The sequence below is a fragment of the Neopsephotus bourkii genome, unplaced genomic scaffold (assembly GCF_033783945.1).
Source record: "Neopsephotus bourkii isolate Nb327-2 ecotype Australia unplaced genomic scaffold, CSIRO-AGI_Nbou_v1 NB_140, whole genome shotgun sequence".
NCBI classification, from domain to species: Eukaryota; Metazoa; Chordata; class Aves; order Psittaciformes; family Psittacidae; genus Neopsephotus; species Neopsephotus bourkii.
In genome coordinates this window covers 887,067-910,777 of record NW_026900657.1, presented here as the reverse complement: position 1 = coordinate 910,777, position 23,711 = coordinate 887,067, and the positions used below count along the sequence as shown (strand labels likewise).

General features: G+C 38.4%; 1 protein-coding gene across 16 annotated transcripts in view; it reads left to right on the top strand.

The window, feature by feature from the left end:
* Window positions 1-23,711, top strand: part of BCAS3 (BCAS3 microtubule associated cell migration factor) — a 363,292-nt gene that overhangs the window by 124,285 nt on the left and 215,296 nt on the right. For 14 of the 16 annotated variants that reach the window (XM_061368506.1, XM_061368578.1, XM_061368559.1 and 11 more), the window contains 2 exons: window positions 11,150-11,300; window positions 18,566-18,610. In XM_061368506.1, the coding sequence (XP_061224490.1) occupies window positions 11,150-11,300; window positions 18,566-18,610 (196 nt within the window). The remainder of the gene's footprint in view (window positions 1-11,149; window positions 11,301-18,565; window positions 18,611-23,711) is intronic. The other 2 variants (XM_061368543.1, XM_061368515.1) reach the window with 1 other exon arrangement.

The following is a 23,711-nucleotide window of genomic DNA, read 5'->3' as shown; positions in this document are numbered from 1 at the left end:
CATGAGAGGTACAGACAGCTCGAAAGCCCCAGTTTGGGAACAGGGCAGAGCTTGCTGCTTGGAAATGAGCTGTGGGTTTAGCTGTGTCCCCCCATGTCTGTCCTTCCGTGTCGTCTCCCCCCCCCACACACACTTTTTTCCTTTTTTTTTTTTTCTTTTTCTTTTTTTTTTCCTTTTTAATGGCTGGAGAATCAGTGGAGTGAAAGACGCGGGTGGTATATTTTGGATAGTTTCTGAAGTGGAAGGAAAAGATCCATTCCCTTCAGATAAGTAGGGAAGTAGACTGATAAATTCTGTCACAAGGGAAGTTCGTGTCTGTACATAAAGCGTTTTAGAAGTGGAGCTTTTGTAAACAGCGTCAATCTGAGACGGGGGCAGATGTCCGTGTGCCTTTGTCTCTGGAAAAGGAGTCGCAAGAATTCCAGATAAAATGAAAGTTGGAGGAGGCTGATATCAGAGGGGAATTGCAGTTCTTGAGCTGTGAAGTGTAAAACTATGACTGAGCGATTTAGCACAGCAAATGCCATGGCAGCGTTCAAAGCAGGCTGGTTCAGAAAGACTGTGGGTAGGCAGGCAGAGGGGAAGTAATAGGTAGTGCACAGGAGGCCACGATGTCAGAGATGGATCACGAGGTGAAAGCAGGGTGGAAGGTGGAGAGGAGTTGGATTACCACAGATGTGAGTGTCCCACTGAAGTTTCCCTGTCAAGATGGATGATTTCAGTCCTGGTAACATCAAACTGAAGAGAATTTTACGTAGGGTCAAGTGTTGATGCGCCAGAGGCGTGTACGGAGGGAGCCCAAGGAGCAGTGGTAACTGGATTTTTAAGTGGTTCTCTGAAAATAGCTTAATAAAATGACATTTTTGGATTCTGTTGTTTCAGTTGTTCCATCCATTACTTCCTCTCAACTTAAAATAAGAGGATGTTTTTCCATCTCCAAATCTCACCAGGAATGTAAAAGCCAAGCCAGTGTCTTTTCTTCTCATACATCGTGAGAAAGCAGATATCCTGCAGATCATGCATTGGTTTTGATAGGGTCATGGAGCTGGCAATTAGAAATTAATAAATAGTGATAATAGTGATGCACAAGAGGGAATGTGCTCAGTTGCTTTACAGCTTCTCACTATGCTTTGTGTGTCTGTGCAGAGGACTAGGTACACATGTATAGAGCTGAACAGTGTTTTCAGGAGAAATAAATGTGTGTGATCAGCATAAAGGCAGTCACTAAGACTGAGCTTTGAAATAAACCCGCAGAAAAGAGCTCGTCACTGAAGGAGTAATGCAGGGAAGGTTTCCTGACAGTGCTCATTTCCAGAGCACAACAGTGGAAAGGATTATGTCAGAACAGAGGTCTAGTGGAGGGGAGACAGCGTGGTCCACAAATTTGTTGGTGGGTCAAGAAATGTTAAGTGGGTTGAGGGAGATGTGGTCAGTGAAATGACAAGAAGTAGCTTTGCTCACCTGATACAAGCCTGTAATATGTTTGGTCAGAAGGTGAGAGGGTAGAATCTAGAGTTCTTCAAGAGACGGTATCAGCTGAAGGAGGAGGTTTAAGTATTGAGGGTGTTGTATGACAAGTAAGGTTTGGCATGAAGAAAGGTGAAAGCATGTGAAGCTCTGTGTCAGTAACCAGCAAGGGAAAGGAATGGGACAAAAACTGGTGGGAACAATCCTTTTTATCTGATGAACCTTCTGAGTTTAAGCTCAAACACCTTCTACTTCCCCTGTCAGTAGGTAGTCTGGGGCGCAGCCATTGATGAAAGGGAATCCAGGGCTGATCCCCAGTGCTTGAATCAGATTGCCTGTGTAGATGGTTGGTGATTGATTATGCAGTAAATGGGTGCTGCCCTTGTTTATTTGTTTCAGTTTATTATTCTTAAGTCAGGCATTTAAATCAACTGCATTTTTGGTAGTCTGAAAAAATGTAAACACTTTATGGAAAGAAACGTAAGCATAAAGATTGGAAATAAGATATACTTGTATCTTTTAAAAGGTTTATCTTTACCCTTAAATATGCTGATTGGGCTTGTTCTTTTTGCTTAGTCTTTGTGGGCTGTTAAAATCAGTTGCTTTTTCCCATCTCAAGGAAATGCATCTTTGACACTTCTCATGACCTGAGTCACGATGCTGTCACAGAGCCAGAAAACATCCTTAACGGTCATGGGTAAAAGAGCAGGGCTGCTGAGGGTGTGTGGTGGGTAGAAGAGAGAGAGAGATTGCTATGCTTTACTTCGGTTCCCATTCTATGGGTGTTTCAGACAAGCCATTTATTATAATTACCCATGGATATTATTATCAGGTTCTCATATGCAGCGGTTCTTGAGTCACTTTTTTTTCCTCATAGCTTGGGATAAATAACTGTGTATTCCACCCAGATTGAATTCAGATGCTAAAATCCTTGTGCTAAGTTTTGCAGGTAGAGCAAGGGAAAATAAGGCATAGGTAAAAAGGTGGGTGTGAAGCCACAAATATATTAAGATGCAGTTTATTGTCAGTACTACATTCTAATAAGCTAAGACCTTTGGGTAAAGGGCTGCTATTAAACTTTCCCTATCTCCTCACCCAACACAGCTGTAGAGGTGTCCTTTAGAAATTCCCAGACCAGTCATTTTGCAGTTTCTTAAGACAAGCTAACCAGTTTTTCTGACTGTGTTGGCCCCAAAAAATTAAGTTTCTAAAGATCATTTTCTTCTGTATCACTGGAAGAGAAGTGTGTTCACAATGGTGAAACATCTCAAGAGTCATCCCTGAAGGAAAGCTTTGAATTCAGGACTTTGTTGATATGAATTATGATTGATGGGCATGACAAGGAGTAGTAGTAGTGAATACTTGTTTTCTCAAGCGTTTCATCATTCACCAGCAGACAGTGTTAGTAAAATTCCCATGTGCAAGAAATTGGAGTAACAGAGCCTCTGCACATTGCCTAGAAGCCGCCTGTACGATAACCTCATTAGTGGCCTGTTAAGTCTGAGCTCACATAGTTCTTTCCTTGAAGAGTCTGCAAACTCAAGTCCAGTTCTTTCGTAACTACAGCCACAGCATTTGGTCCAGAGCTTACTTATGGCCATGTGTTGGGGAGAGTGCAGTGCACCTTCGCATCTGTTTGCAAAATATTTCATGGTTATACCTATAGTATTTACAAGAAACTAACCTTGCAGTCCTTTAATCTGTGAAGAGTTGAAAGTACCAGAACAGGTCCAAATAGGATAGCAATGCCTGCACCCCCCTGCCTGTGGCTGGAGTTTGCTGGAGATGGCCTGAGAGCAGAAAGGCCAGTTTGGCTGATTCTGCTGGTACCCACCATCTGGAGCAGACCAGCTGAAGTGTTACTGCTGTTGCCTCCTTTATGGCTGTGCAAAGCCTGGAGCCAACAGCTGGCAAACATGTCTTGTTGTTGTTGTTACTTCAAATTTTGCCCATAAATGGACTTGAGCTTTGCACCAACAATATTTTTAGTTAAATAAGTCCTGAAAGATGATTATTATGCCAGAGTTGTATGTGTGTGTTTGTGTGTGAAGGGGCGGAGGGGGGGCGGGAGGTTGGGGGGGGGGGGGATGTTTTCCAAGGAAATGCTTCAAGGCCCTTTGTTATGCAGCTCTTTGAGGAACTTTATTGTAGCAAACTGGTAAAAATGAGGAGGGGAAACAGTAAGGAAAGAAGCCAACATTTGTATCAGATTTTCAAGGAGATGTGTTTTACACGAGTCAGTTAACACTATGGATGTCCTCACAGCTGCTGCTGAGAGGTGTGATGGGGCCCAGGACACTGCTGCTGTTCTGGCAGAAGTGGCTTCCTCTCCTTTTTGATTCCTCTGGACTGTCAATGTAATTTCTTTTCCAAGCAGAAAAAGAAGAAATACACATGGAGGTAGGTGAAATGGCCAGCTGTACTTAAGTAAATGACAGGTTCAAATCCCAGTTAGAGCTTGAGGTTTGAACTGTTATCTTGTCATCTGTCTTAGGCCAGGTAGAGGTAACAGGCAGTTCCTTCCATCTTCTGACCTTTGCCAAGGACAAGAGGAGATTTTCAGGCTATCAGTGGGATGCTTTATAACTGGGGACAAAGTTTTTGAAACTGAAGATAGTAGAAGTAAGAAAAACCAGAAGGAGGAAAGGAATATTAGGAAGTGATGTTCAGATTTTGAGTGGATGATGCTGACAAGCAGTTGGAAGAGTTGGAGTTCAAGAAGCTCGGGTGAGAGGGCAGAGGACTCTGTCTCAACAGTGGCTGAGACACTTGGACTGGCGCTTGCATGTCTCAACAGAGTATTCTGACTGAGGAGCTTGCCTGTCACTGTCACATGCCTTGCCTGGATACCAATAGAGAGAAAGTTCTGCTTTCTTAGGACAGTCATGAGATTTAGTGCAGCTGTTTTTCAAAAGTTCAATATTGAGCGGTTTTAAACATGAAAACAACTGGCTGCATTATTTTCTCCCATCCATTTCAGTGGGATCAAGTTAGTCCTAGGTTTTGGACTTGTACCAGTTTAGCTGAGAGAAAAATTTGGTGTAAGTAGCTAGATCATGTGCATATACACGCTGTAGCTAATACATAATATTCTTCCTTCAGTGGTTCTAATTGTATTGGACATATTGCTGGTTAGGGTGTGAAGTGAATCTGAATTTGACAGGGTACAATTGAAGGAAATTGCAATGTAACTTTAATTTGGAAGCGATCATTAACTAAAATAATTAGTTTCCTGACTTTTTCTAGGAAAGTGTGTAACATTTCACAAGGAAAGATAAAACATGTTTGACTGATAAAACATAAAAGAAAAAGCCCACTTTCAGCAGTAATTAGTGCTTGTGGTGTTGAGTGTGTTTCTTGGGACACTATTGAGTTTGTCTGTCAAGCTCTTCCAAATGACTTCTGCGAGCCAGCATTGCTTCCGCAGGGTTCCCTGCTCAGGTCACAAGGCAGCGTTTCTCACCAGGGTGCTGCTGTTTCCTCTTCCGACTGTAGTAGATTACAGATTATACTGGAACATGTCTGAGAAAAGGTCAGAAACGAGGGTGAAAGTCTTGGAACTGAAGCTGGGAAGCTTTCCATTCTCATCCGGGAAACTTTTTGTATTGAATAAAAGCAAAGCAAAATAAACCATCACATCCATGACACTTCTGTTTTTCCTGCTATTTTCTGTCTGCCAGTTAGAAAGGATTTTATTTCCCTTGCATTATATGATTACTGAATGTTTAGCTGAGGAATCTTAAGTGTTACACTGAACAGAAATAATGGCCAAACACAGTTCCTTTTCGTGTAACTCAGCCTCTACATGACTGCATAGCCTGGAGTTACTGCGTATTTATTTACCAAATTATAGATGTTTATGTGTAGTGTTAATGTCAGTAGACTACGTGGTGTGCTTTGAAATGTAGTCTGTTAAAGACTGTAAGATATAAAAGCTAATCAAGTGGGTTTTGAATTTTAATGATGCTGCATTACTAAGCTTTTCATACTGGAGTAATGGAAGAAAAATGGGAAAAAACCAACACAGAATCATTTTATTATGAGGCTAAGAGGTGCTCGATACCACTTTAGTTTTTCATGTAAAGTGTATCGAGAAACTAAAATGCTTATGATCGTTACTTTCCTACCAGAAGACTTGTCTGGGCCAAGTCCTGTTTGCTTTGCTCACTAATAGGGTGGAATTTCTCTATGCAAAAGAGGATCCCACAGGTCTTGAACAGCAAGACGTGCCATGCACAACTGAAACTGCCAGGGAAATTTACTGGCTACAGTGATTTAATTTCCATTTGGTGGTAAGTTGGTGTTTGCATCCCATAGGTGTTAGGGTGTAGGTTTGGTTTTAAGCTCGGTTGTGGGTTACTGAGTTCCATTTGATGGAGTGGTATCAATATATTAGAGCTACGTTTAAAACAGGAGAGAAGCAATTTGGTCACCTTAACGTGGTGCTATGCATGGAGTTAAGAGAAGGGCAAAGTAAGAGTACAGTGATCTGTGCGGCTGCATCCCCGTAATTCTTCCAGGATCCAGTAAAGTCTCTGCAACACTGGCTGCATTGCACTGCGTTCACAGATGAGCTCTTTGGGGCTGGCAGGAATGTATCTGCTGTGCTGTGCTTTGATGTAGAATTATGTCATTAGTAGTTGCAAAGATCAGGATGTTTTTTCTTCTCTCTCCTCAAAGATGATCTCTGACAGTAGTGCCCTGAAGTACTCTGTTCAAATGCTGACCAATTTGAAATCTGGCCTGAATTCATCAAGGCTCTTAGTTGATCAGAAGAGGACAAGTTTACTGTATTAATTGCTTTCAGTTGATTGAATGCTTTTTAGACGGTGTTACAAGCTCACGAGTCTGGCTCATTTTCCCCTTGGTGTAGCTTTCCTTTCATATCCAAAATTATACTTCAAAAACTTAGAAAGGCGTGTTTTGATCAAATGTTTAAACCTCACATTTAAGCCTTAAGAGTATTTTATAGGTTTAACAATGATTGTAAATAAAAGCTGTAGCTGTCCGTAAGTCAGGGTTGTGATGGTGCAGGTACATGGACAGTGAAGAGGGACTTTGGCATAGCTTGAAGCAGGAGGTATCGGTCACCAGCCATGGGCTATGGTTAGGAGGATGGAGGTGAGGCTGAAGCAGTGGGGCCACAAGCCTGGCCTGACTGTACCTGGGAGCTGCTCCTGATGTCTTTTCCACAGATGTCCAGCTTTGTCAAAAACCAGTAAATCTTGTGAAGTTTATTTTCCTTGTAGCATCTGTGTTTTATAATGGTGCTTTTAATTTGTTTTTTCTTTGTCTGCTGGGATTTCTTTTGTCCGGCGCTTTCAGGCCTCCCTTTTTTTCTCGGTGGAAGTGAGTCTGTTAATGATGGCTGGCTTGGGAATACACCCCGGCCAGGCAGGCCCGGCAGCCGCTCCCTCCGTCTGACAACAAAGCCCATTGTTGTTTTCTTTCTTCACTTTTATCCTCAACTTAATCCATTTTTCCTTGGACTGTATGTGGAATAAAATGCCTGAAGAAGCATGGTTCAGATTTTGGGTGGGTGATAAGAAGGTAGTTTTGTTGTAAACTTTAATCAAACAGGTACAAAGGCAGAACTAACTGATCACATTTTCTATGTTTCAGTATGCAACGTTTATTCCAGTATAATGCTGCACTTGTAAGTAAACTTCTGCTGTCAGACCACCAGAACCATGACATCCTCAGCTTTTTTAAGTCCCTTAGTAAAATTAATTAGAGATTTGCCAGCAGCTTAAGTTGAGACATAGGACATTTTTTCTTTCATTTTTCTCCAGTGGGACTCTAAAAGGCTGAATGAGGATTATCTTAAGGAGGTTTTTGACTTGGCTTTAGTTGTGATCAAGAATTTGGATTCTGAGCTTTTAATATTTGAGTGAAGATAATGGAAGCACTCCCTTTTGCGAGTGTCCTGAGCTGTGGCCCAAGCTGGATAGGCAGTGCAGGGAAATGGGATTTTCGCTGATGCACACAGGGAAGACAAAACTCAGCCTGGTCGGGCTTTAATGTATTCTGTGCACTGCTCTTGAACTGTCACCTGGAAATCTCTTTCATGGCAGCCTGCGGAAAGACAAATACTTGACCAAAAGCACTTGCCTTGCCCAGCGTCCTGAGGACTGTTAAACTCGTGCTCTGGGTGAATACCAGACTGACTCATCGTTCGGAATGCTCTGCTGGAAGTGTTCAGGCTGGTTCTTGTGAGGGCATGTTTACCTTGAAATTGTGATGGTGACATTTAATTTTCTCTTAGTTGTAATAGAAAGTATTCCTTGAATAGTCAGTAGAATGTGATCTGTGTGTCAGTGTGCAACTAAGTTAGCATTTAAAGTTAAATTATCACTAAATGAAGCTACTCTATTGAAGCTGTAATTCCAGGGCGTTATTCTTTATTAATATATGTATTTGCTTGCAAGAATGAATATATGCCATCCACATGTAGCAAGGTAACTTGGGTACAGGATTCTGCTGTATGAGAAATGTTTGATACTTCTAGCAGACTTAAACTTTGGCTTATTTGTTGCTTAAGCTTTGACAGTGAATCAACAACTGCTTGAGCTGTAGAAATAATGTTGATGCTTGACTGCATTCTTTGTGCTCTTTTGGCCTGTTACAGCAGTCCTGGGCACACGCAACTCCCAATGCTTGCAGAAAGAGTTCCCTGCTTCAAAGAGCTGGAGGAATGGAGGGTGACTGTTGAATTTCTAGATGGGTACAATACGACACCAGAAACTTAAGGGGGTTTAAAATGACTTATTAAACATAATGTGTAGCATTATTTTGTCCCAGTGAACTGGGACAGAATGTAACATACAGCTTTTGCTGAATGCTTATGAATGGAACAGCCCTGGTCATGGAGGGCATTTACTGGATCAGCAAGTGCAACAAGCATGTACTTCTCTGATAGGTCTGAGGCAACATAAAATGAAGTTATAACAGTATAGATCATTTCCATCATCAAAATGGCTAAAAATAATTCAGTGTTAGTGGCAGCAGAATTTGTATTTCTTCTATTAAGCAAGATTCTAACTTTACTCAGCCACACTGTCTTAATGTTACTGTAGTCAGATTTTCAAGAAAAGCTTTACTGCCAAAAATAACTTGTCTCCTTTTTGTAGCATTTCAACTTTTAGTTTTTGACTAGATTACTTTGAATTATATTTATTTGCAGTTAAGCAGCTAAATGTTGCTGTAGAAAATATAGATTGCTTATATGTTTTTGCAGTTTTTTCCCTTTGTCATAGCTGAATTTTTGAATTGTGGTTTTGCTGTCAGGTGCTGTGCATGCATGATGAGCTCTGGTTTAGTTAGTTTTTATTGCCATTTGTTTACATTGGATTAAGTATGCATTTAAGAAGGAAAGTCTTGACCTCTGAATGTTTGTTTTTTCTAAAGAATCATCATCCTAGATTTTGGTGCCATTCAGCGTACTTTTTACACATTTTCAGTTCTCTCTGTATAAGTTGGTCATTTTTTTGTGTGTGTACTTTATGTTTTCTTATGTGTGAGCCTAAACATTTGTAGGGTGTTGTTGCTACAATTAATAAAAGCCTCCTAAACCATGATGACTTAATCCTGCAGTCTTCTGAACATCCTTAACTGCCTTGGGATTCGTCAGCTTGTATGAAAATAAAGCACCCCATCCTTCTGTAGGAAGGAGATCTATAAACGTCTCATTTCCCTGCATGCAAATATTCTATTGAATCAGCTAGAGGTTTTGCATATGGAGAACCACATGATGTTGAGAGCAGAGGGCACTGAGTAATTAAATGTGCTTTGAGAAAGGGAGAGAGGGGACTCTTAGAACACAGTCATTTGGTTCAGTAGTTCATGGTTAATAATTATATTCCTAACAAGTAAAGGAAAACAAATTACAGCCATTTGGAGCCCGCTCTGTAGGTACTGTCCCTGTCTGCTGCATAGCCTCATGGAGAATACAGGAGAGTGAACCACTCTCGGAAAGGTCTTGATTGCATGCAACAGTAACTAATTAGACAGTAATGCAGAAAAGTCTTCCTAGTCCTTTCACAAGAACTGAGAAAGCATTATGAAACTAACCTTAAAAAAATTAATTGCATCTCAGTTTAAATTTAAATCTGAGCTGGGCTGTTGGTTCCCCCCTTCCCCTCCCCTCCTTCCCCTCTTTCCTGTTTCTTTTTATTCAAAGTTGGTGCAGGAAAATTGCTATTAATGAAATCTGCTCTCAAACTTCAATAGGCTTGTTCTTCATTAAAGCCTTTCTATTTCTCTTAAAATGTATTGACCAATGTTCGGGCCAGATACTTAGCACAAAATACACTTTGTAATTTCATCATTTTTGTTATTGTGTTTTCTGGGATGCAGGGGTCTTTGGACTTTGTAGAAAAAACAAATTAACCCCCTAAGCTTACAGTTATATAATATTAAAAGAAGGGTAAAGGAAGCATTGAGTGTCTTTAGGATGATGAGACATTCATTAAGATTTTTCCGCCTTCCTTTTCCTATTTTCAGTCCATCTGAAGTACCATTAAAGCCTTTCAGGCAGCTTCCTGTGAGAAACCCTTTTCTGTGCTGTTTTTCTTCCTTGAAAAAAGGTGGCTGCTCTTCAGTCAGATTGTATGGATTTGGCCTGGGATTTGTATAATATCTATGTAGAATGCGGTGGTTGTTTAGGAACCTAATTCCCAATATGGCTCCCTTTTGATTAAGAACAAAGCCAGCATTTCACAGCATTATAGAAACACAGAAAAACAAGTTAATGATCTAAACCTTTTAATTCATAGTTGCTTGTCTATTTAAAGTACTTTTGATTCTGTTATAAACAGACTGGCCCCTTTTTTGTTTAACTTCTTTCTTTGGTTTCTTCACATTTCTTTCTTTACTGTCCATGAAATTTGTAGCTAGTTTCCTTTTCTAACTGAAGAATGAAAGGTTGTGACTACAGAATGATACAGAAAGTAAGAAAGCGTATCTAAACTGGGCGTATATCCAGCAGAGACCTCTTTGAAACAAGCTAAATTTAGGGTGGTTGGGATTTTTTTCTTGTTATGTCTTCCCCTTCCTTTTTAAAGTACCTATGATTTGTTTTCTTCTTCTTCTTTATTGAATGAAGTTGGTTACTTTCTTGATACTTTCTTGTTTTTACGTGTAGTTTTGCATGGCTTTATTTTATATAGTTACTTGTTATTTTCCTCTGGTCTTAGCTCAGCAGATTACTTTCTGTGTGCTTTTATCTGTAGAGACAACAAAAGCGACCTTTTCAGGACTTTCAATTACCAACACTGTATGTGGTACTTTAGGAAAATAATTTGCTTCCAGATACTCTTTTTTTTCTAAAGAGAGAATTGGAATTCAGGGCTTGTTCTTCAAATTAAACTTGAAAACGTTCTGGTGAACAAAACTGCCAGGCAAGCAGCAGCAGCACAAATAATTTCCCGTCCATGGAAGGGGACCTTATCCCCACATATAGAAAAATAACTATTTGCTGATTCCATTGTGATTTATTTTTTACTTCAGATGGAGATGGCTGTTAGATACATTTTTGCTTACAACAGGATCTCATTATTTTTGCCTTTTTTCTGTTTTTTAACTTTTGTTTCTTTTGGCAGTGGCTTCTTTTAGGCAGTTGTAGAAATGATAAATGAAGAAAAAGTTCCAATAACGTGTTTTGTTACGTCTCCATCCCATTAAGGTAAATTGAACAGCCAAGACACTTACAATAACTTCACAAACAATAATCCTGGGAATCCTCGACTCCTGCCTCTTCCAAGTTTGACTGTGGTGTTGCCTCTTGCTCAAATCAAACAGCCAATGACATTAGGGACCATCACCAAACGCACAGGGTAAGTGTATCTGCAGAAACCTTTCTTATTTTTTATTTATAGGGAAATTTTACTTATAATTAATACGGAAATAATTTTTGTTACTAGTGATACATAGTTTTATTCCTTATTTTAATTGAAGTATAAGTAATTTAATGACAGAAGGGTTGGGGAGGGAAGAGGAGACAAGAAGACAAAACCAGCATCAGATAAGTAAAGAAAACCTGAAAACAAATCTCTAAGGTCAGGATATTCATTGGGGTGGGTCATTTTCTACCATGTGGGAAATACTGGAGAATTCCTGACATCAGGAGAAGTTTCACACCAGGAACTGGTATGAAACATAAGCAGAGCTGTATTCGATCAGAATAAATTATAAGTTTTCTTTTTCCTTATTTTTTTTTTTCTCCTTAAAGTTTGTTTATTTTGATTTCCAAACTTTTCAAGCAGAAATGATTTTTGACTATTAGAACTGGAAAGACAGTAAACCAGGTTGAGCATAAAGGCAAAACTTAATCGGGCTGCTTTCTTGACCTTGTTTTTCCACTGAAGTGCCTGTTCTGTACTATGAAATTCACGTGTGGACTTTCATTTTTGAGCCAGCTGCACTTTGGTACTTTCCCCTGTGCCATGATAAGGCACTTGAAAATATTCATTCCGGAAAGCTCTACTAAATATCTGTATGTGATAATAACAGAAGATTTTGTGAGCTTCCTAAAGTGTCACAATTTTAAGTTAATTGATACTGTTTAACAGTTGAAACTTTTGCTAAATTCAAAATCTTTGGGTTTTGAAATTAATACAAAAACTCAGTGGGTGATGATTTCAATTATTTCTATTTTTTCCCTCTTCAAAAAAAAAAATCCTGAATAATTTCTACTTCAAAATTGAATCCATTCATATACAGATGGCTTTTGTATTTTTAAAATACAAATAGCTCAAGTATGGCATGTGGCTGGGCAAAACAACCGAGAGTCCTGCAGGTTCATAACATTTTCCTGTGTTTGCCAAATAGGTGCAGGCACTGTCTAGCTTCAGTGGTTTCTTGCTCAGACCTCGACAGGGAGGTGCATTTCACCTTGCGTCTTGTGAACCAGGAATTATTTTTCAGGCGAGAGCACATGGATATTTCCTCTCTCCCTGAGTAATTCCCATATTCTGTGCTTGAGTGTTCAGGACATTGTGTAAAATCTGGTATTGTTTTGTTTAGTGCACTAAGTATGCATGATGACCTTCTGAAGCTTCTGTATGTGTGCACAAAATACATATGTGTATCTATATACATGTCTATCTAACAATACAGTCCCGATCTCGCTGCCGTAAACAGGAATTTTATTAGGCTTTTTGAGCCAAATTGTGACCCACAAACATGCGATCACCCTAAGCACAGAGGCTGGATGCAGATAAGTTCCTGAACTTCATAGATAATTGTAAATGGAACTTACAAAACGGTAAAGAAGCAGTATGGGGATAACGTTGTGGTTTAACTTCTCTCACACATACATTTCGGTTGCTTACTTTTGCTCTTTTTTTTTTTTCCCTGCTTACAATTTAAATGCATGCGAGAGCAAAAGTTTACCCTAGCAAGCAGGTGAATTCTGAAGGTGTAGAAAGGTCTTGGGTGGGGACAGGAAGGGAGGTGGTGTCAAAGAGATGTTGGTGTGCTTGGCGATAAGCAGGAAGTTACAGTTCCTCAAAGAGGGAAGGTATCAAAAAGCTGACTTGAAGAGTACAGTCAGAGAAGGGTGGAAATGGAATTTTGGGCTCTGTTGGTAGACTTCTAGAAAGGGAATAAACATTTAGAACTAGGTGGGGTAACATGCAGAAAGAAAACAAAAAGTGGCCTGAGGGTCTGCCAGGGGAAAGGTCTGGTCATAGGAGCAGTGGTGAGCATGATGATTTGAAAAAAAGCACTTGGCTTACAATAGTAATTCATGCAGTGGCCTTGGCAAGGGCTGTTTCCTTAGTGCTGTGGTGATACCAGGAGGCTTTTCTACAGCTATTACAAATGTATTAAGTCTTGATTATTTTATTTAATGTTTTGTTCTTAAATATCTTTAACATATTCAGAAATGTTCATAGTTTTCTTTAAGTAAATTTTACTATTCACAAGCTATCCCTGTCCTAATATTTTGTGCAATTTTTAAAACGAATTAAATTTAAACTGCTCAGTGAAGCTTATGTAAGGGGTGGGGGGAAACAGCAGTCATGGGAAATGCCCTGCTGTGTAAATAGAGTTTTCATGAATGAGGATCGTGATTTTCAATGAAGCCTGTGTGGATGTGTAATGCTAAACTGAGAGCATCCTTCATTTGTTCTGCATCCAAAATGCTTGATGAAAGTACACAAAATTAACATGAAAAGCTATATTTATAAAGCAGGGATTTAAGAGGAATGCCTAGGATCCAAGAAGCCTGGCATGCCTAAAATGACCAAATTGAGACAGCAGCCTTAACTTAAACCTCCAGGGGGCAAAGCGTGTGTTTAACATATTTAACATCTGCCCTCATATTTCTAGAAACACATAGCAATGTAAGTCTGTACAGTGTAATATTTAGACAGGACAGGGACCATCTGCCTCACTCTGAGAAGTGTAGGAGGCATGTATTACTGCAAATGGCAAAAGACAGATGTATTTACACCTACATGGTCAGCACCTTTAAGCACTGCTCCGAGGAAACAAGGCTTTTCTTTGGAAGCAGCTGCTTAACCTTGTGATTGTGCAGTGATCAGAAAAAGGAGATGAACTCGTGTTCTCTTGGATTTTAGAGTCACTGTTCAGTGGCTCTCAAAGCAGGTTCCATTTCTGTCACTGCTACTTTTAAAGAATTAAAAATTTAATCTGTTGCAGTATATTTCTAGAAGTAAGCAAGACTAAAAGAATACCACAGATTTATCAGTTCTGGATTTTTCCCTTTTATTTGCTTTTAACCTGTGAAAAGCTTCTTTAATACTAAGTATCTTAATTATTTCTTGCAGTTTTTATTAATCGGAAACTCAAGTTGGTTTTTATCCTACTAGTATCCAAGACAGCAAAATATTTTTCAGGTACTGAAGGGACTGATCAGGGCTCTTACTATCATCTCTCTCAAGCAGAGCTGCAGAGAATGTCATTTTACTTGACAGGTGGAATGGCAGTAAATTTTTTAGAAGTGTTCACTGTAGCCCTATGGGAATGCAGGGCCAGAGTCTGGGGTTGGGTCATTACAGTGCTGCTCAGCACAGATAACTTTCATTGTCCTCCTTTTTCATTCAAACTTGTAGGTTTTGGAACATTTTCTGATCAGTCGTTAAACTCTCTTATTCTGAATACAGTTCCCATTCTCAGCACTGAGTATCCCAAGGCATTACTGCCCTTCTTGCCACCACTATTATTTTCTTCCTCCCTGCCCTCTGTTTCTTTCCATGTTTTTTCAGGTCTCTCATAGTAATTTCCGCACCTTCACAAAGCACTTAATTTTTGTCCCTATATTTTGTCATACCATTGACTTGCTTTCCTGTAGTTTGTGCTGTCAACACATTCTGAGGAGCAGACAGGCTTTCCCAGAGGGACTCTTAACACTAATGAGTAAGGAAGCATCTTATGTTTTAAAGATTAGGGGGATGTAAGGCAGTAGGAGAGCCAGATTTAATAAGTCCTTATATATCCGTGCCTCAGTTTCCCTCAGAAAAGTTTACTGTTAATGCTGAATTCCTTCTCGAGTCTGGTGAATGGGTTACTTCATTGCTCATTTACAAAGAGCTTATAGATTTGAAAGGGGAAGAGCTGTATGATCCGTCTCATGCTTGTCTATAAAAGGCAGTGAATCAGAGTATGTTAGAAGACAGCTTTGTGCTTTGCAGTAGCTTTATAAGCTTTCCTTGTGTTTGTGGAATGAGTTTTAGTTAGTTTCCAGTTTGTAAGAATGTGGAGGCACAGATGCACTGTAGTGCAGTAAGGAGGCAAATAAAAGATACAACAATTCTTCCAGAAGAAAAACTATTGTAAAAGTTGGTTTGTCTGACAGCAGCATTTGTTTTAACTTTCTCAAGGGATATAGTCATTATATTTGTATCATACTTCATTCACAAATTCATTATAGCTTTGGTGAAACACCAGGATGTAACCTGCATTACTTGGGTCTTGTCAAAACAGACATCCAACATACCTTGCAGGAAAAGGAATAAGCCTTACTTTTTTTCCATCCAGAAGATTTAGATAGTGTGTTTTTAAGCATGAAACTCTACCCGTTCTTCATCCCATCCTTCATCCCACCCCCAGTAAGGAAGGGAAAAAGTAGGTAAAGTGCCTGATGCAATTTTATCATTCTAGTGTTTCTGATTGCTTACATTATATGTACTGGAATCAGTGACATCCCTTTGTTTTGTTTTGACTCAGCTTAATTTATCCCAGGTTCTACTACTGAAGCAAACAAAAATAAGGAGTGTAAAGTCATGATGTCATAATATAATTAAGTAGGAAAAAGTAACTGAAAATGTCAAGAGAAAACCCTAAAAGTCAAGCTAAAAATCCAGTGCAGTAGGTCAGTTTTCCTGCACGCTGAAGCCATTCTCTTTCTGGCACATTTCTGAGAGGTGTCTTATGTCCCCTTAGGTTATATAATACATTTTGGTAATAAAGCAACTACTGTAGTGGTTTGTATTTGATATGAAATACAGTGATTTGCACTAGTTTTTGTTCATGTGCCACTGTGAGAAGATTCTTGCTATGGCAGCATATAGCAATGAGAGTTACAGTAGATGGGTATTTCACAGCTTATTAAAAGCTGAAATAGTTTTTATTAAACACGATAACACAAAATCAAAGTATGTGTCAGTTTTCAATTGGCTAAAACTCAGAATCAGGTAAGAAATTAAATGAATTCTGTTGGAATTTTAAATTGTGAATCTTCATCATTCCATAATTTTCCTTTGGAATTTCTCAATAGCTGTGAGAACGGGGAACCTCAGCCACTTTTTTGCCTTGGCATTGCTCTGTTCCTGCCACTGAGCACAGCCATCTGGTGCTGTCTTTTCAAGGTTGGGTTCTCCTGTAATTTGTGAATTCTCTTTCTCTCCGTTAGCACACCATTCATATTATGTGAAGGAAATAGTGAAAAAGAATTAGTTAGATAAATATCCGGGGGGGGGGGGGGGAATAGCCACCATAAAAAAAATTAGGCCTTTGAATAGAAAGGAAATGCTAATTTGTCTTTCTCACACTTAAGGCTTTTTTGTTAAGACTGCTGTAGTCTTTGAAAGTTTAATTATATTTTCTTTATGATATGAGAATTTGTATCCATTTTAGAAACAAACAAACAAAACCTTCCATTGAAACACCTGGATCAATTTGTAATTAATATAGCGAATTTGTTAATTTGCAAGTATAATCAGGTCAACATAGTATGCTCTTGACCAATATGCTGTGCTTGGGAGGGGGGAAGGCTATGTTATCTTCTGAAATGTTCGGATGAGCTCAGCTACATGTCTTTTGCCTGTTTTTGCAGATAGATAGAAAAACTGCTTCAGAGAGGAAAAAACTATCCAGTGACTCTTCAAATCTATGCTAGGTGCATTCTAGGTTTTAAGTTATATTTGCTATGAGTTGTGCAGAAAACTTAGCTGTATACTTAAACAGTGTAATAGTGTTGGGCTCATCTTCTCTTGAGCTATTAGAATGGTCTTTGACTTGGGGACTCACTATGTTGACTGTGCAGGAGATCATACAATTTATACAGTTCATACAGTTTCATTGGGTTTTATCACTATTCAAAGATGATATGTGTAGAGAGGCAGCTGGTTCTACCAAATGGGCTCTGTCCCACAAATTATTAACCAAACATTTATTTAAATATGAACAGTTAAAGGCTAATCCATGACACAGAGTTCAAAAGATCTTCAATATGGCTTTGACCTACATTACTAATAAAAAAATAGGTTTTTTTTCTGTAATGTTCTGTTCTTTATTGGGTTTTTATATCTTTGCATGTTGAAGAATATATGTCTTGGTTTGTACCTTCACCTAAATATTTTTTTAAGAGGATGTCTCCATTCATTGATGTTGTGCTTGTGCCAAATTTTTTTCACAGAATTCCTGTTTATCAGGCTGGTATCCTTTTACCTGTGCAAACATATGGCTGAGTGCTTTATACATCTTTCTGTGATAGACATTTTCTGTTAGTTCATTACCTGAAAATACTTCACTTGTTTCAACTAGCCAGAATTTATTGCTGAGTCAGAGTATGAAGAAAAAAAAAAGACAGGCATTGACAAAATCAGTTATTCAGCAATTTTGTGGATGAAGGTATATCCCAAATGAGAATCACAGAAGCCTTGAGCATGTGAGTAGCTCTAAATTTACCTCCCATTCCTCCTTTTCAGATTTTATGAAAAGGTCGGTATGGTGATGGCTTTTTGAAGGGTGATGCAGAGAACAAGGAGATAGCCATTTAAAATGCACTGAAATTAATGGGGTGTGATACCACTGTAAAAACTATTCACAGTACAAAATACTTGAACAGAAAAGAAATCAAGTTATGCTGAAGATAAATTGTTTAGTGACCAAAAGCATTAAGCTCTACATCCGGTGATTTTTAACAGCAAAGATACTTGAAGTAAGTTAGGGTTCTCTTTCCTGCATTCCATGCAAACTTCTGAGTGGAGAAATAGTATTGCTATGTCATACAGTTGCTAAAGATTTTTACTTTAATGGTGTGTTTCTATCCTAGGAAAAGGGCTGAGTAATTTTCTCTAATAAATTATGTTTGTACCTGTGGTTTTTATTTAGGACTTGCCTATTTTCAGTATATTTGTAAAACTGTCCCACTCAGACCTTTAGTGTTTCATGGAAAACACCCACATACTTGTTGCTTTCGATGCTTATTTCCGTCTGCTAGTTCTGACTTTAATGTTGGTCTAAGGCTCTTGACTCCTTTTGCCTCAGATTTAGCAGCAGGTTTCAGTAAGGAGACCTAAGCTGTGTCTAACTTGAATGATAATGTTAAAGCCTGCTTGCAACGGGTGCATTATGTTTGTCACCGCAGTTGTGCATGAGGAGCCTGCCCCGTCAGCTCCTGCTTCCATGGGTGGCTGTGTTGTCCCTGGGACATTCACCTGGGCAGCTGTGTCTGTGAGCCTTAGCATGTTGGTGACATTAGGGAGCTACATCTCTCTCAGGGCATCATGAATGGTTATAAGAAATTATTTTGTTTACCTTCTGCATAAATCTTAATAGCATGATATACAGTGTACTTGTTGGTAATGGAGTTTTCATCTAATTTCTGTGCATTTTTCCCCTTTACATGAAGACCTTACCTGTTTGGAGCAGGATGTTTTTCCATAAAAGCTCCATGGTGAGTTCCCAGTTCCAACCCAGCATGCCTATAATTCATCTGCTGTCCTCACTGAAAATAACGCTGTGCTTAGACTTTAATTTTGGATTAATTTTTTGTTTAATTTGTTGACTTGCATGGCTGATCCATAGGTGGAAGCACTGCATAATTTCACTCTTTAGCTATGGATGCGTGTTCACCATTAAGCATTGTCAAAGCATTCACTTGTTTTTTTCCATTTTTACCTGTGAGGGGGCATTTAATTTTTAAGTAGCAGCAAATTTGAAAAAATAAATTATTTCCCAGTGGGCAAAAATGATTGCAACAGCTTTCCACCACAAGTCTCTTTTTTTCCTATATTGCTTTCTTTATTCCTGTAGCACTAAGTTGCTTACAGACAGAAAACATCAATGATGACCTCTCGAAAATAAGCCGGGTGAGCAGTGAGTAGACGGTGAAATATTGCAGTAGGAGGGGTGAAGCAAGTAAAATGGGCACTGTAAAAAATACCCAAACCAAACAAAGAACAAACTAAACAAAAACACAAAACCAAAAAGCTTATCACACTGGAGAGAAAAACCAACCAAACAAACCACAGTTCCATTAAAATAATGATATTTGAAATTATGAGGATGGTTTGTTTTAATATGTAAAATCGCAGCATATTACAATAGACAGAAATAAAAGCAAACTTTAACAAGTCTCCTTGTAGTGGTTCTTGGTTCAGTGTTCATGCAGCGCTACAGAACGTCCAGTCACCTCTTTATAATGAGATGGGAGTAGGTGCTTGAAGTTCCAGATAACAAAGAATGGAAGGATTTTGAGCATCTTAAAACTTTCTTAGAAAATTTAGAAACTTTCAGCTAGGAGGTGGGTTTTTTGGGAGGGGGTTGTTTTAAAGTTAGCTGGGGATGCTCATTAGTATCTGTTAGAATATTCATCTGTGGCTCTTGTTTCTACTGCTACAAGTTTGTGCCACATGTATCACCCCGTTATGTCTCTGTCAAAATACTGTCTTCAGCAGAGGGAACTTCCCAAGAGTTTTGTTAAGATACAGGCAACTTGAGAGGAGAGCTGATGAGGGACACAGGAGTTATAAAACACTAAACAGGGAGTTACAAAACACTAAAAAAGCAAAAACACTAAATAGGACACTACAGGAAAGAAGGTGACATTGCCCTATTCCTATGGAATATCTGATCACTCTATAAGACTTCCTAAGAACCGTTTTAAAATGTAGCCTGTGATGCACCTAAGTATTTTGTGTGATCATGATCTAAGAACTGAAAAGGCTCTGGAAGGAGAGTTTTGAAAGTGGATTGTCTTCGCAAATGGATGTGTTGGTCAGCCCCTGCATGAAGCAGCAAAGATGCTTGTCAACCAGAAATTATTTTAGATTGAGGCAAGATTAAAAGGCCTAGATTAAAGAGGGGAATATAGGAAATAGACTCAAAAATTGTTGCCTGTCTTTCACAAGACTCTTTTGTGGTTTGTTTAATGCCAGTGCTAGCTCAAAAATATGGTACTAGCCTACAGTGAAATTAGGATAAAAAACACACTTTGGGTGGGGGAAGAAATCATGTTGTTTCCATTAAGGTCTTAATGAGACCTAAAATTATGTAAACAACATGAATGGAGATTTGACAGCTTGCTGCCTGGCGAGTAAAGGAGCCTACCATTTATTTTCTTGCTTTTTCTTGTTTTATTCATAATTTGATGACTGGAAACATGTCTTTGTTTTCTTGTTTTAGGCAGAGTGATAAATCAATTAAAATTACGTATTTTGAGACAGATACGCTTTTTCACTATTTCTATGTGTAATTGCAAATTTCATGCTGTATTTTTCTCATGATACATTTGTTGCTGCTTATGTAGCCCAGATAAAGTTTTACCTTGAGAAATGGTATGTTTCCATTTCAGTGGGGTTAGTTGTGGAGTTGTGGATAAGTGCTTTTGTTTTTTATGAATCTGATGTATTTGAAGTCTGTTCTTTGGGAATATAAAATCAGTGTGATTCTCAGTCTTTGCAGACTCTCACTATTTTAATTTGTAGAGCAGTTCCCTCATACCATACATGTGCAATTTAGTTATTTATTTTAGAGTCATGTCACTTGTTTGATTATGAACATAAAGACAAGTTTAAGAGCCAGCAGTATTTTGAGACTTTTTGAGGAACACTCCAGTACTGCACTGTACTCTGATGTTCATATTGGCCTATAGTTTTCAAAATATTTCAATAGTATTGATTGTTATTGATTTTCTTACCTAAAATATAGTAATAATAGTAAAAAAGTAAAGTGGTTACAATATTGACATTGTTATTATTTTTATGATTCGTTACAAAAGTCAACTGGTAGTAACACTGAATTGTTTCAGTAGCTCTTCATCTTTTGCCTTGTCAACATGAAAGAACTTGCATGCTATTGCTGAGTCTCTTAACTTTTTAAGATCTGTCAAAGTAATGTCTTACTTTTCTTTTTCAGTTTTCTTCCATCACTTTTTGTGCCATTTCAGTACAAAATGCTTATATATATTTCACACTGGACATGTATGCATCTACATCTCACTGTTTCTACATTTAAAATGGAAATAATCCCCCAAAATTATGTTAGAAAAGTCAATAACAGAAATTTCCCCAAATATTGTGGTATTTAGCTGGAGTTTAGGGTTAACTTGACCATTAGTAGGTGACTTTGTCATTGACTTCAGCTGGTGTAGATGAATGTTAACTGCTGGTGACTGAAATGACATGAACATGATCTTCAGTTGAGGCATAGCTCTTATTAAACTTAGAGCAGAACAAGAACTGTGAAAGGGATTTTTTATTATTATTGTACTTCTAGTGTAGGTTCCTGCACAGGTACAATTGGGATAAAAATACCACTGTGTCTCATTTAATTCTTGGTGTAGTTACACAGTTTGGTAGACCCAGAGCGGAAAAAGTGCGCTGACTTTTTATCCTCCTTTTATATAATGCTCTTGTTTCTAATGTGGAAGATCAAAATTATGGGAGCTTTGGGTCCATTAGCTTCACTTTCTTGTTTTTAGTGTTAATTCCCAACAACCCTCGCTTCTCCCTGCATGGCAGTGCCTCTCAGTAAAATCTTTTGAAAGTTAGCATATTGTGAAGATTCTTTTAAATTAACTGTTTTTTAAAAGTGAGGCCAAATGTGCCTTAATTTCAGTTCTTGGAATAATTTACGAAGTGCTGACAGGCTAAGAGCAAGTAAAGAGCAGGAGTTCATAGCAGAAACCAGTCATTCACCACCTGCCTTCAACATGATTGTTTTGTTATCATTTATAAAGCTGAAAGGGTGTTTGCATCTACATAATAATGAGGATTTATAGTTTCCAAGTTGTTAAAATATCACAATGACATGAAAATATATTTTTCTAATGGCATTACTGTTGCTGGAAATAACTGGGCTTTTGAGGATTGCTGAAGGAAAGAAATTTGAGTTGGAACGTAATGATGAAAACTCAGGGATGAAGTAAAATGGTGGTAAAATAAAAGAATCCTCAGTTACAAGTTTTCAGAATAGACTTGTTGACATCCCAGCAGTTTCTTCAGAACTGTGTCTGAACCAGTATGATGCGCTAGTCAGGTTTTTTTTTTGGTCCTTATTTTTGAGCAGGACTGAGTTTAACCACATGAGTAATCATGTTTTACAAGGTCTGCTCTTTCTGTCTACAAAACATCCTTCTTGAAGGGAAAATGTTTTGGCACTGAAACCAACACTTAAATGCATGCCTTGAGAGATGTACATCTTAAAGGCATGGTGTAAATAGAATGTAGCTTAGACCATTTCCTTTAAGGTTGGGCATAGGTCTTGGGACTGTGGGTGTAGAGATCTCTGCAAAAAAAGTGTTTTTAGAGTACCACGTTTCTTGACCTGAAAGGCTTGAAGAAATGGAAGTCAGTTATGGCTCTGTAGAATTTTACTCCAGTCTGTAGGTGAGAACAGCATTTGCTGCCTTTCTTTTATTTTTTCATTTTAGAATATTTTAATGAATAACCTCAGATTGTATAGAGTAGAACTTCAGAATATTTGGAGTATTAAGATAGTGTGGAAGGATTACCTTTTCAGGAGTTTATAAGAGGAAGTGTATACAGCTGAATCATATCTCTATCATAGGTTGTTTTGTATTGATTGATCGGTAACACTGTCCTTCTGGACAATCTTTTTCTATATTAAAATGGATCATTTATTGATTGAAGTAGAGATCAGTAAGTAACAAGTCTCTGCTTAGTGGATACATTACATTTTTGTTTCTGGAGGAATATTAGTGTGAATATGTGGAAGGTGAGAGCTAAAAACAGTTCTTGATACACAGTTTGTTATAGGTCTGGTTAAAAATACTGCTTCTGTGACAGGTAACTCTTTCAAAGAGAAAGAAATCTATTTTGCATTTTTCTGAGTAGCTAAGAAATATTTCATATGTTAATATAAAATATTCCAGTATAGATCATAAATTGCCACTGCAAGCAAGGTAATATATTTATACTCTTAACATTTTGGAACACAGATTTCTGATCCAGTAATCTATAGCTGTAGATTTAACAGTTGGCTATTAAGTGCTTTGTGGTGGTTCAGTATCAGAGCTACGGACTATAAATTGCAATTGCTCTTTTGTAACGTTCTAGCTTCTCCTGCATGTGTGAGTGCTTCAGGACTGACCTCAGTCTATGAAAGTTTGTCTGAATCTTTCCATTGACTCTAATCAGTGTGATGGAATTCCTTTCGAAAGTTCATTCTGTTTTGGTTTGGTGGGTGGGTGGGTTTTTTCTTCTAAATGAAATGTGTGACTGTAGGCTTGCTGCATGTGTGATTTATGGCAAACAGCTTAGCCCCTCTGTGCTTCAGTCAGCCCGTGTGTAAAACTGGCACAGTAATACCATACAAGGTGCTGGGAAGCTCAGCTACGCTTTCTGTACATCCCTTTCAGAAACCTGGCTGAAAATACAGTATGAGGTAGACAATTACTCTTTTCTCCCATTGTCATACATGCCCTCATTTCTGAAATGCTTCACAGAAAGTATTTGCTGCTTTAGGTGAGTTCAAGTTGAAGGATATTTTAGATGTTTCACATAGCATGACGGTAATGATGGAGGGGATACGTT